Source organism: Thunnus maccoyii, chromosome 20 (assembly GCF_910596095.1).
Source record: "Thunnus maccoyii chromosome 20, fThuMac1.1, whole genome shotgun sequence".
Lineage (NCBI taxonomy): Eukaryota > Metazoa > Chordata > Actinopteri > Scombriformes > Scombridae > Thunnus > Thunnus maccoyii.
Window position 1 is genome coordinate 16,540,003 of NC_056552.1, and position 14,175 is coordinate 16,554,177.

General features: G+C 42.6%; 1 protein-coding gene across 3 annotated transcripts in view; it reads right to left on the bottom strand.

The window, feature by feature from the left end:
- capn15 (calpain 15) overlaps positions 1–14,175 on the bottom strand; it is a 42,219-nt gene that overhangs the window by 25,705 nt on the left and 2,339 nt on the right. Inside the window, exon 1 of one of the 3 annotated variants that reach the window (XM_042397584.1) lies at positions 13,583–13,847. The exons of 1 other annotated variant lie outside the window; for it this stretch is intronic. Coding sequence is in view for 1 of the 2 variants with exons in the window: in XM_042397583.1 (XP_042253517.1) it covers positions 9,185–9,363 (179 nt within the window). In the remaining variant the exon portion in view is untranslated. Of the gene's footprint in view, positions 1–9,184; positions 11,509–13,582; positions 13,848–14,175 lie in introns of those variants that run through there. One more of the 3 variants, XM_042397583.1, reaches the window with a different exon arrangement.

The following is a 14,175-nucleotide window of genomic DNA, read 5'->3' on the forward strand; positions in this document are numbered from 1 at the left end:
ATGTGTGTAGGTCCTTGCCGCTGGCTGGTGTTTGCTTGCGTGTATGCAGGCATGTAGCTATATTTATTTGTAGATATAGCATAGTTGCTTGTTTTTATTGTCTATCTTCATTTGTGCCTTGGTTTCTGTGCACCCTCAGCCCCAGGACAGAAAAAAGTATGGAAGGAGAAGTCTCAGTGCTTTGTGTCAGGAGCCATTAGCACTGCATTCATGCTCCTGGGCTGAAGTCAGCGCTCCAACATAAACCAGCCCCCCCTGAGTGAGGAGGAAACTCAGCCTTCCAGTGATAACAGTAAGAAAAAAATAGGAAAATAATTTTTGTTAAGACATACAAACGCTAAGAAATAGCACTTTGCCCTTTGTTTTACTTTTCATCTCATAGTGTTATATATCATATCCTATTGGTAGCTATGAAATATTAAGAGGTCATGACCTTAAACATTACACAGAAGGGCCATGACTGAGTAAGGATTTTAAAATGCAACTTCTCTAGCATGTAAAATTATTTGCCTAAATCTTAAGTTCTGAAAATATTCTATCTATCCCCAAATAACCCATGCTGCGTCCTTAGACTGCAACACATTCTCCACCCCCTCAGCAGTTTAGTTAAATGTGGTTGAATTAAGTGGCAGCCCCATGCTAGCATTGATGGCACATGTTCACACCATGCCTAGCTCTCCAAAGGCTTGCCTATCTGAGGGCCGCGACAGCGATGACGACGACGACAACAACAAGTGTCAACACCTCATGTTTGATGACAGGTTCTTCCCTGTGGCCATTTTCATAACTGTCAGGTCTCTTTCATCTTCGGCGAGAGAGCAAAGTCATGGTGTCAGCCACATGGAGAGTTTGTCAAAGCAATTGATTTGGCTCTCGCTGGAGCACGGGGGATTGCAGATTCATTATGTTTCTGTCTGCAGCAGCCGTCACAGGAGCTTCACATCAAAATAATCAGCCTCTCAAATAATAAGCTAGATATTAAAAATGATCTCATTATTATCTGTTGTAAGCATTACACCTATCAAATATAAGATATGATTAACAACTACAGCCACAATCCCAGCCCTCATTAAAAGGATGCACTGTGAATGCATCATGAGTGCACATGCACACACACACACACACACACACACCTTTGTACAGTACATGCCTGCAGCAGACGATGAACCACTATAGCCTGTGATCCCTGGACCCGACTTAAAAGGATGCTTTCCGTGTACATGCTCCACAGGAGTGCGCACGAACACACATAGGCACACAGGCGCACGCACACACACCTTTTGTCCTTGGCCCTGTGTTCAGTGGAGCTGCTCTAAAAGTGCCCACTTCAGCTCCTCAGTGTCGCAGACCTGGGCGGGTAGCCAATAGCTTACAGTGGAGAGAGGGAGAGAGGGAGAGAGAGAAAGAGAGAGAGAGAGACAGAGAGCTCACCTCTAGAAATCCCATCTCTTTGCAATGAGGTTCTCAATGCAGCCTGCTGCCCATAAAGTAACTGTTCCTGGCCTAAATTCACTTAAGTAAGAGACCCCTCACCAATTTTCCAAAGCTTCACTGGGTCTAAGACAGTCATAGAGCATTTAAGTAGACTATTACCACGAGTGTGAGCTCTAAACCTGTAACATCATGGTGGTGTGAAAAAAAGTCAAATTAACTGACACAACTGAGATGTCAGCAAGAAAGTCTTTAGTCTTCACAGAAAAAGTACCTACTAGAAGCAGACAGAGTAGAGAGGAATACGATCCCGGGCTTTTAGAACTGCTAAGGCTAGAGTAATTCTACAAAAGCCATACTCATAGCGTGTATGCCACCTATGGCTGGCTGCTTGGATTCATTCCACATACTGAACTCTGTTACGAGATCAAGTGAGCCGAGTCTCGCCAGCGTCTCCCTGCCTCGCTGCGGGACATTTGGCCTTTGTGCGACAGTCATTAGCGCTGCCTTTCCAAGGTTGGCCCTGAGCCTAGAGCCTGAAGGGAAAGTGAGGTACCCTCCTTGGCCATCAGGGGCAGAGTTTATTCATTCAGCACAGAAACAAGCACCGAGCCGAAACTGAGTGTTATCAGATTAGCAGTCGCTGTGGTTTCTTATACACGGCTATACTTCAATGTTTCCTTGATATATAAACACGACAATAACTGATTCAATGTACATATTCAACTGCTTCTTCACTCATCAGTATCATAATGCTGTAAGCGTCTTCAGAGGAAATTTTTTTACTGTATTTGATTAGCTGTACTGTATTTAATGCACAAAAGTGTCTAATCTAAAAACAAAAAAGATGATTAATTAAGTACAAAAGCACAATGCAACGCTCTTAATTCTTTATTAACAATTCAAACATTTTACTGACTGTCAAACGGATCAACCCTCCACATCAGACTGAGCTTAAAAATAAAAAGGAGTCAGTCAGCACCTCAGAGATATTATATAAGAGATAGCCTGTCAGTCAGTGTCACACGTTTTCATGACAGTTCATTTTGCGACAAGCTGTAAAAATTTTGCAACGCAGCGTTTCTCAAAGCCTTCACTGTAAAAACTAGTAGCCACATAGAATGCCTTGATTTTGACATTTTGTTTACTCATACACTTGTTCTCCATTGGATAGATAAACAGGATTAAATTACAATTTCACGCTTCTTATTTTACAGGATGTACATGCCATGTGTATCTGAGAGGAACATACCAACTTTAACTTCCTGCTAGGAGACAAAAACAGACCAAAAACTGACTGGAAATGTAATGTGTAGCTTGTACAAATTACAGTTTGACTGTGTACCTTGTACTGTGGGTTGAATACAGTACATGCCAAGACAAACCACAAGGAAAAAGGTGCGTGTTTGTATGACTAAAAGTATTTTCCAAGTCAATTCAACATAGCTCAATGACTCAGCAGTGGCAGGATGTGAGGAAGTGAATTTGCCTCTATGCTGTGCTCTAGTTAATAATGTAGCCCAATCCATACAGCGCAGGGTCAAGCCTGTCAGTAGACCTTTTATATCTCCTTGACAGGGAATTATACTGCAACTGCTTACAGCTACTGCTTGGACTATCACACACCCTGATGACAGAAGACAAATACTGTAAAAAAACATTCAAAAAATGTGGAAAACAAATAATTAAAGACCTCATGCAATACTGTCACATTGAAATTTAAGAAACAATGTCAAATAGCACAAAGCAGTGCTGAAACGAGTGGCTAATTAATTAAGCATTCAGATTATACCCTAATCAGTTTTTAACTGGCTATAGCTTCTATGTTACGTTTTAGATCATTAACAATTGAATATCTGGGGTTTCCTGGGATGCAGGTGGAAACTATATTAAGACTTTCATATGGGGTCAATTAAGCCTCATAAATTATCAATAGGGTAATCAATAAGAGAAATAATCAGAACCATGCTATGCTGCCTTCATTCTGAAAGTGCAGCACATACATTTTCATCCAGTAATCCTTGCTAGCCTAAGTGTTACCTTTACAATGTTTTTATAATGAGCGTGGGCCCAAATTAATTAATGGATTGATGTTTGCGAGAGAAGAATGGCTGTGATTCATTTCCTTCCCACAACCGCACCTACAGTGTAGGCTACTTTACACAGTGAGCATGTCGGTGAATATCTATCGCTCCCTCTTAGATTTCACTCCTGCTACACTGTATCTCTCAGTCAGATATTACTATTATGTTTTATAGATGCAAAACCTACTTTTCCCCACAGGAATGGACAGTTTCATCTCACCTCATATTAAATATGCTAATCTTGTTCAGTTAATAATGTATTTGATTTGTTACTTCTTGCATGCAACAATCATCTCTTTTAATGTGAACGTTCTCTTAAGTTATCTGAACTTCTTGATAACCAGCTTTGTGATATCAGATGCCTGGGATTACTAATAGGCTGTGTGAGCTAGCTTGCTGTGACTGTGTTGAACTCACATTTTTAAGACAAGCTCCAGATGTAGCCCTCCTCACTCAAACATACTTAAATAAAGTGAGTCACTCTCCTGGTAAACATTTACAGGCGCACTTCAGTGTGAATGCAGGCAGAGAACTGTAGATACTGTGGTAGCTTATAAAATCTTTATGGTAAGAAAAATGTCTTAGTTATTGTGCACTTTGACGATGAAACTGTTTAATCACAGCAACCCTAGAAGTGACAGGGATATAGGGAGTGATTTTCATAACTACCAGCTGCAAGGGCATTACCTTGGGTTTTCAAAGCACTGGCATTACCGCTTGTGCTTTTTATGTTTTCTTCCACTATAACACCACCGGCAGACAGAATGATGATGCCAACTGAGCGGTGATTCTTGTTGAACAGAGCACAGCTTGTTATTAAAAAATGAGACTTATCAGAGGCCAATATGCCCTTGGATAAGACAAGCTGTAAAAAAAAAAAAGGATAATGAATATTGAAACATTCTGCTGCATCTGAACACACCCAGAAAACTCCAGTGACAGGGGATTAGATCAGCACTTTCACAAATTCTTTACTGCACTTGAGAAAACCAACCGAGAATTTATTTTACCCCTTTAGTAATGAATGCAGTCTGCGGCAGTTTTTTTTTTTACTGGCAAAAAAAGTTTTGTTTATCACACCATTGTGGGGTTTTTCTTGCTTACGAGATCAGAGCAACCTTTTCACTTGGAGGTAATTTTCCCCTAGCAAGCATTGCTTCCTGTCTATCAGAGGTGCTGATGAGTCAAGGTCCTGAGGATTAACTTTAAGAGCCTCCTTACCTGCCAGGTAATATGTTGTGGCATGAATATGAGTGATTACTCTACTCTGAGCCACTACTGACTGCTATTTATCTGAGGCGAGTTTCTAGATCCCAGATTTAAGAGATAGATAAAAGAGTTTATACTCTGACACACTGCGTCTTGTGACGTGATACAAGGGACTGGTGACAGTGAAGCTTTAGTCACAGCGGAAAATACAACAAGATAACTGGGGAGGTTTTAGATGAAATGACATTGAGCAGGACACTTTTTAATGAGAGGGACTTTTCAGCACAGGATATGAAGACTAGGAATAGGTTTAGAAAATGTTGTGGTGTTGGTGGTGGCACATAGACTAAATAAAACTGAACTGAAAATGAAACAAAAGGTCCTTTGAAAATGTGTCCTTAGGCCAATACATTCCTCTAATAAACATCACAGAGTCTATATACTAAGGGCATTTTCAAAACTCAACAATTATTCCCCTCTTATGAGAAAGAGCATAGGGTGTGACACTGTAGAAACAAGGATGGCGTTGTTTAAATGTTATGTGTCAGGGAAATGTTATGCTCTGTGCTTTTTATGACGTGATGTTCAAGGCAGTTCGTTGCTGTTTTTATGTAAGCCTGACCCAGAAGATCACACATCTCATGATCTTATAACCTCATAACCCAGAACCATCATCAAAGTAAGATAAGAACAAACAAACTTTAATCCTGTAAAGAGACTAAAGATGCAAAAAAAAATGCAAATACTGGTCAAGAAAGGGCAATAACAGTAGCTTCTGACCTCTAGTTGCGACCCCAGTGAATATTTCACGACCACTGCTCATTTTTGAAGAGTGAATCTGTCAGCGGTGGAGACAGCTTCAGACATTTGAATCTTTAAACAGAGGAAACTGTCTGACTGGGTTTCAGCAGACATTAGTGGCAAGGAGCAAAGCGGAGAGCGAGCAGGAAGCCGGCAGGAAGCTCCAGAGTCGGGGAGGAAGAAGGGTAAGAGATGGCAGGGGCACAATGTTTAATCCAAAGTTCCTGTGGGCACCCAAACCTGGAGGGCAGGAGCACTGCTGACACAGCGCTGCCTTCAGCAAGAGGGGAACTTCTCAAACAGGCGGCAAAAAGTAGAGTTTGACTTGCTGTTACCACAACAAAAATTTAACCCTTAAAGGCAGACCATTAACAACCACTTGCCATGAGGTTGCTCACTTGCTTCTATTTGACTTTACTAACCACTGACAGGTTATGTGGTACTCCGCAATATAACCTGTGTGATTTGCCAGAATGGGTTTCTTTCTATGTATGAGACAGCCAGGTTACCATGTGTGGCCTTATCTAGGGCCCAATGGAATTAGGTTAGTGAACATATGCTACAGATTTCCATGGCAACAGGAATGGGGGAATCTGGAATCATGTCAGTTGCAGTGCCAATAGGCTAGTTTTTCTTTTGCCGCATCAGTGCACTGTTTCCCAAAGAAAGCCACACTGTGAGACAAAGCCTGCATGCCAAATCTATTCTACTGGCTTGGGGACTGACCTGACGCGGCCCCGTCTTCATCAGACAGGCAATAGCGAGGGAGGACGCGCTGAAATAATTCTGAAATAAACACTGCCAGTAATCATTTCTGGTTGAATCCAAGTGGACCGGTTTTAATCCAATTAAAGGGAGCAAAGCCAGTGGAATGGAGCTGCGATAAACGCCATCATCCATCATGCTGGGACAGTAAGAGGCACTGGGGTCGACTCTGGAGAGAGAAGACATTGACTTTAAGGGCTCAGGGCTCCCAAGGCTATTTGCAATGTAACACACTGGAGCTGAAATTATGCCTCTCCGAAGATACAGGTGAACAGTAAACCTACACAGAAAATGGTGTTGTGGGTAACCGTAGGTCGCCAATGCACACACCCTCACCAACAACTCATATGCTGTGTAGGTTGATTGAATTCCTATTGTAAGATGGGTCTGAAATAGAGATGAAAACTAATGTAAACATATTACATACAAGTATAAGAAACAGCTAAGTGAATGTCTCTGAGCGACCCCCGTACATGTTCGCCTACATGCAGCCTGCAAAATCATAATTTTAGCACAACACTGTGATACAGAGATAAAAATACTTTCTATTGATAAAGGAATTATAAAAAGTTCAGTTTCTGAAGTTGTGAATCATTGAGGGCTTACAAAACATCTCTGTTGCACATCTTTGTCTGGTTGAGTGGGTAGATTTCTAGAGAGAACCTTCGCATTCGAGGTACGGATACAGATTCAGCGCGTGCAAACACTGAAAACGAACCGAAATTACCCAAAGACAAGACTATTTCTGCAGTCTTTCAGCAAAGAAAAATTAGGGGGAAAAAAACATTTTTATAGGACAAGATATTAGAAGAATAAACTGTATGATAATGGCTGAAGTTAAGCTGGGCTCATACTGCTCTGTTGTTTCTATATTTCATGCTCTGTCACAGCTCAGCAAAGCTTGCCTAACATTGTTAGCCTCACACAGCAGTGTGTATAAGTGCATGAGAATGTGACTGCGAGTGTGTATGTCAGGGAGTGGGGGTAGATAAGAGGGCACGTTCCAAGTGCTAGTGCACAGTGTTTCTAAAACCTCTATTGTCAGAATGTGTGTGTATGTGTGTGTGTGTGTGTGTGAGACCCTCTCTGCCTCCCAGCAGTAGTCTGAAATGGTGTGTACGGTATATCTCTGCATGTCTGCATGTGTTTATGCGCTCAGCTGACTGAGGGTGTATTCTAATTGGTGATGGAGGCAGAGGCTCGTTGCTACAGAGATGCACAAATGTAGCGAAAGAGTCTGCTGAATAAAAGAACAAGTTTACTGTATGACGCAAAACTACACTGACAGTTTGAGCTACACTACAGTTTCATTCATGCGTAGAGCTATGGTTGATGGAAATGTGTTTAAGCAGGGGCTAAAACCGGCCCTGTCTATATTTTAAAGCTCTTAGAAGCATAAGCAATGGATGCCCTGACAGCCTTAACTGTTAAATGTAGAGCAACTGCAAGGAAAGCATTGACAGCAGCAGGCAGGAATCAAGAAAGATGAAAGCCCAACTGGAGACTGATGCTGAATAAATAATGACATCCATTGTGGGGAAATGTGATCGGGCTCTCTGAAAATCAATAACTAACAACCGGACCATGAAGCCCTGAGTGACTCAGCAACAACTTCAATACACTACAGGCGATCGATATCAACTGCCTGTTCTCATTTCATCGAGACATGACCCAAAAAGCTGAAGGAAAACTGGAGAGACTTCTAAACAAGTTTCTGTGAGGGCGGTTGAGGAGATCATCTCTTGGATTAAAGTCAGTCAACACTGCTGGATGAGGGGCACATTCAAACTGAGCCTCTTACACAGTGCTGATAGGCCTTTCGGTTTGTTGACAGTGATTCAGACGGCAATGACTGGAACAATGATTTATTGCAGCAGTCTTTCTTGTAGATACAGTAACTTAATGTATCTTTTTAATGCAGTCAATACAGACAAACACAGACTGTATGAATAGCATGTCTCTTCCACAAACAGTTTGCACTGCAAGACATAAATCTTACTCAATTACATAGCTGCTGGTTGCTCGATAAGAAGTTTGTTCTTGGATAAAATCTTAATGGGAGTTATAGTCTGAAAAATCCAAACAATTTCAGACAAACTAAAAGGTGCCTCTATCCACAGTAGAGGCTATTTTGTGTGGATAATATATGAGTGAAACAGCACATCCATGAAGACAACTTTATCAAGATCTAAGAGAATGTATTCAAATTGCTTTCAATAATTCCCTAAATTAAAAAAAAACAAACAAATCAAGCTTGATAAAGAAAAAAGCATGACAGAAAAATTACCCTTGGGCTGATTTTCATTGGGCTCACAGTGGCCAAGTCAATCCATTTCTCCAGGCAATCCACTCAGCACTGCCTAAATAGTAGCACACACTGTACAGCTGGGCTAGGAGGAATCAAGGGGGTGGGATTTTGGTTTACAAATCCGGCTTAGCCAGATTTCGGGTGCATCATAGAAAAACATCAAAATGCAGACTTTGATTAGATAAGCTTTGATGAAACAGTGGATTTGATCCATAGCTGTGAGGTTATTGAATCCTCAGCGAGCTTAACTAAAGGCCTGTGAAAGACTAAGTCTGCTTTATGTGAGAAAGTGGTAAGTTTCTCAAAATGAACAACGCTGATGAGGTGTCATTTTATAGCGCAAAGTGCACCTTGCACGGATACTGAAGCCAAAAACAGCATCAGCGCGATATCTTCCACATAATGCCTTCTGCAAGTTGTACTCTACACTCCCAGCTGGATATGACAGCATTGCTGTGTAATCCAACCCCACATCTCATTCCTACAGTGGCTTCCCCAACAAGCGGCCGGTCCTGCCCTGTGCCCCGAGTGCACTCAACTGAGAGATGTGTTGGCACCCGGCTGGCTAGACAGCGTTGGCTCTTACCTGCGCTCTCGATGAGGCAGCGGGTGCTGCTGCTGACGTGTGATGAAGGTGGTTCCCCACACCGGGCTGCTGTGGCTGTTCCTAAGCCAGCCCACAGGGGGTGACGATGGGTAGGGGGTGCTGCGGAAGCCATGGTCCGACTCAGTCTCTGCAGTGAGAGACGAGGCCGAGCTCCCCATCACCACGGCGATAGGGAAATAGTCTCTGAATGCTCTCTAAGAGGGGGATCTGTTTGTTTTGTTTTTTTCCCTAGAGCACAAAAGTTGACAAGGGGTCCACAGTTGTATTCAGCCAAATACTCTGATTGTAAAGAGGGTAAAAGGGGTTGTTTGGACCACAAAAGCAACCTAAATCGTGTATTAGCATTTGCGGTGAACTTCCTGTTGACAACTTTCTGCTTCACACAGGAAGCATTTCTTTCCACTGCTAGAATATAAACAAATAAAAAACCCAGCAACAGAGAATCAAAGATAAGGGTACTCAGAAATAAGTGTAATCCGCAGGTGGCCAAGTGTGCAGATCGGGGTAGATTTCCCACAGTGCATGGGGGGAAGAAGTTCTCAATTAAAATAGTAATTTGGTGTGTGGAGTGCTGATTCCAATTCAGGGTATTCAAAATACAATTTTCTCAAAGCAAAGGTTTATAATTATCTCTTTTGTAGACTTTAAGCTTGTAACAGTCTGCACCATGTCTTCCACAGTGCCATTCATAATTCCTCCTGCGTTCCTTCTGACACATCTCTCCAGTCTGTGCAGTCTCATGCCTGGTTCCTCTTCCCTTTGCACATGCTCAGAAGATCAGCGAGAGCAGGAAAATGTGTGTAGTGAAGTCAGTCAGCATCTCGGTGAACAAATAGTTCAAGGTTCATCCAGGACATCACAACAGCATCATGGTCCTTAAAGACAGCTAATAGTGATCAATAGTGGCATGGATCTTGAGTTATTTCAAATATGTGCACAGGGGGGAATCAATGCATTGCATTTTCTGGGAAGGGTGTTGGCAAAACTACAAGTATGCTAATATCCAAGTCTCATCTTTCAGACATGCAGCCTGACTAGCAGCTGCTGTGGAGGTTTACCGGTCAAACACCCCAGCTGCGTTTCACCCACTGGATAAAATCTCATGTTTGAAATCATTGGGAAGGGCTTTCTCACAGATAAGACCTCTTCTGGTATGAACAGAATTTTGGATTTCCATACGAAAAAAGAGAACTCACATGAACTTCAGAAATTAACCTGAAAAAAAGAAAAAAAAAACACACGAATAAAGGGAAGATGTTTCCAGAAAGAGTTTTCAAGGCGCTGCTTTACCTTCAGTTGCCACAACATGAAGATGTTTACAGCTCAGCTTCAAGTTCTGTATAATATCCGACAAAATACCCGAGAGGAATGTTCCGTTTCAGGCTGCGGTGCTCTGCCAACACAAGGACGGGAGATGATCCTAGTTTCCGCTGTCTGTGAGACACAGCTTAATTTGGTTCTGATCCCACCGCCGAGGTCGGCCAGTCTAGTTCATCAACTTGCGCTTGGATTTATGTGGACTTGACAGCTTGTCATTGCAAGTCTCTACAGGAAAAGCAGCTGAATAAAACAAGTATCATTCCAGCGAAGCTGTGAAGGTGGAGAAACCACATTTGCATGCATCTTGACGAGTATCGATAGCCAGTAAACCCTGAGGCAAAAGTCTAAATAGAGCGATGTTCCGCGGTTTGTTGAATCTTTAAAATATATGGAATACATTTAGTATCAGCTGATTATTAAGGAGATAATGCAGGGATCACATGTGCTAAAATCTACATCTAAGGTTTCCAGGTTGAGTGAATGTTACATGATAATTAAATGCTGATAACGCGCGCGCATATGGGCTTTCAATTTATCCTGTTAACAGCACTGCAAAGCATTACTTGTATAAAAAGGTGGTCTGTGTCCGTTCCCACACAGCGGTACAGAGGCCAGGCAGAGTACCGTGCAGGAGGCGACATATGGGCTTAGGAGACGTGAAAACAGCCGAGGAGGTTTCATCCAGAAAGGGGCACTCAGTCGCAAATTTCACCATCTTCCGCCGGGTCCAATCCAGCCTGCGTTCATCTCGTATTTCCAGCGTAGATGGGCTGTAGATGCTGAGCCTTGTTGCCTTACATTACAAGACATCCTCGATCCAGTCCCGTTGTCGCCTTGGGTATTAGACCGCTCATAGTGTAAAACTGCTCCATCCCTTAATGCCTGTATTTAATGGTCCCATTATATTTTATTATTCTCCCGTTTCACATAATTTTCCCCACGGCATTTAATTCTCCCTCACTGATAGCATGAGCGCAGTGGACGAGGATGCAATCTCCTCTATAACAGCGGATTACTGGAGTGTCAGCAGAGCGCATGCGCACTGGTCTGGCTAGCAGAGAAAAGCTGGAAGGCTGCGTTCAAGAGATTTAAATAAACCTCAATAGAGCCCGAGCCAGAGGTCTCACTCATTAATGTGAATAGAGTAATGAATAGTGATGGATGTCAGAGACAGCCTGGGCAGGATGAGGCATGTTCATCCTGAGTATACCAACTGTTTATACACCTTATGTCACACATTTGCCCAAATGAGCTGATATTATTCTACTGAAGAAGACCCAGTCTTAATGGTCATTGCCAGGGGAGGAAGTGGAGGGTTAACTACAAGACAGCGGTGACTGCGCGACACCCATCATTGCTCAACTGTCCCTGCACATTACTGAGATAAGCCTTCAAACTTTCCCTCTCCTCTCTCTTCCACTTCATATCACTTTGCTGACCTCATTCCTGATCTCTCCTTCTCTCTCTCTGAATTCAGTGTTCACCAGCAAGACAGTGTATAAAGCACAAGCCTAACCTCACATGAAATGACTCATACCACATACTGTTCTGTGCATCCTTTGTTGCATAAAGCAGTGGGTTAACCATTAGTTTTGAACTAGAAATGCAGTTCAAGCAGACTGACTGACTGTGTGGGCTGTCTGACTGTCATTTGTCTGGAAATCTTGCTTAACCAGGTTCACGGTGGTTACAAGGGTGTGTTCTTCATGCAAAGTTCCAAGCATGACTCCTGTTCCTGTTCCTGTTCCTTTGTTGAGACTGAAACTGGTTTGTTGCTGGGTAAACTTGATTGCAATTGCAGAGAAAAGTATAGCCTACAATAACATGTAACATGGTTGCCAATGTAGACTGACGTCCAAAACAAATACCAGAGTGTGGGTCGAGAGCTCTCAAGAAAGCCTGCGTCATTCTGATGGCTAGGAACAACCAGTTTATGAGCTTATAAGTATTAGTTATAAAACTCCATTCAATGTCCAGAAGCAAGGGCAGGTTGCACAATCGCCATCAGGTATTTTTGTTTAGTTTAGCCAAATCATGCAATATTTATTCAGAAAGCGCACACACAACTACAAACATAAATGCAGGCATAACTGAATTACTAAAGCAGCTTGCACAAATTGTAGCCATAAGATAGTAATAAGAACACTCTTGTGTAACTTTAAACAAAAAAAAAAAAAAACTGGACATAATCCAGACACAGTCAGAGGACTGCAAGCCTTTGTTAAGGGTGCACCTGTCCAAGGGCCACCTGTCCCTCTGCAAGTCAGCACCCAGTGATACAGCAGCTGACACAGTCAGTGCAAGAGAGAGAGAGAGAGAGAGATTGGATTTCATCTCTATTCTCCAGGGACATAGAGGGGGAAGAAGGGGAAGGAAGGATGTGAGCTGATTTCACGGTACATTGTAAGTTATCATTTCTACACCACCCAAAATGTCCTGACTATCACAAGCCTTTTTTCTCCCTCTCTAGTGGACATGCTGAAAGCAGGACACAAATGAGAACCTGCTGCAAACTCACTCCTGAGCAGTCTCAATGAAATACTGTAAACATACTGATGTGGGTTTTATTTTTGACGTTTATTCCACTACAGCCTGTCCTTCAACTGGATTAGCTGTGGTCAGGCCTCAGGTCAACAACCAATCCAGCCCCCCCAAGTGCCCATGAGCAAGCCAATGTATCTCTACTGTTTCCAGATGCAAGTTTACCTTTCCCTCTGACCTCCTTGGAACAAACTAGTCATATCAAAAGGTCCATGCTGTTGTAGTGTTATCTTGTTTTGCACATTGAGGCGGCGGGAATAAGATAAACTCCTCAGCCGTCATGTGTAACCATGGTTAAATATACGCGGAAATCACTTAATCAATCTATTTGTGGACAAACTGTAAGCCTGTGAGCCCTGTCACTTAATTACACGAACATTGAACAATCCCATTGAGACAACGGGAGCAGAGGACGTTGGGGACCCTGTAAACAAAGACACTCTTTGGTCGACGTTATCGACGCTGCCATACAGCTGTGTACTTAGTGAAGTCCACGCACGAATCGGCTATTCTTACCTCAAGTCGGCTGAAGGGGAATTATTCCTGTTTTTCAGTCGTCTGCGCGTTAACTTTTCACAGCCATCGAGACGATAAGTTCTTCCCTTGTTGTACTTTAGCCACCGTAACCTTTCCAGGCTTTAGCTTCGCGCTCTCCGCTGCCGGCGCATTTTCCAGACATTTGTGACAAACACGTATATGTACAGTTTATTTTCACTCCGTCAGGTATTATCGAAACTGATGTGACCGTGTAGGTTTCCCTCAAACCGCCCAGGAAGGAAGGGGAATCTCCAAGGAGCAAATACAGAGCGCGCGTACGTCAAATACGTACCGTATATAATCTGCTACGCGCGAGCGCAGGTCAGCGTACGTAAAACCAATTCAAGAATGCGGGGGCAGAAAACTCCATTTCCCATGGACAACACGGACATTTTCACTAGGATATCCGGGAACGAATGTCGTTACCTTTGAGAAAAAAACAAAAAACAACAACAAGAGCAAAAATCAGTGTGTGATTTCGTATTTTCATTTCATTCTCTCAATCCACACTTTACAAATTCTTGTCATGGCTGAATTTAAATATTAAATTTCAAATCTCAGACTAGTAAAGA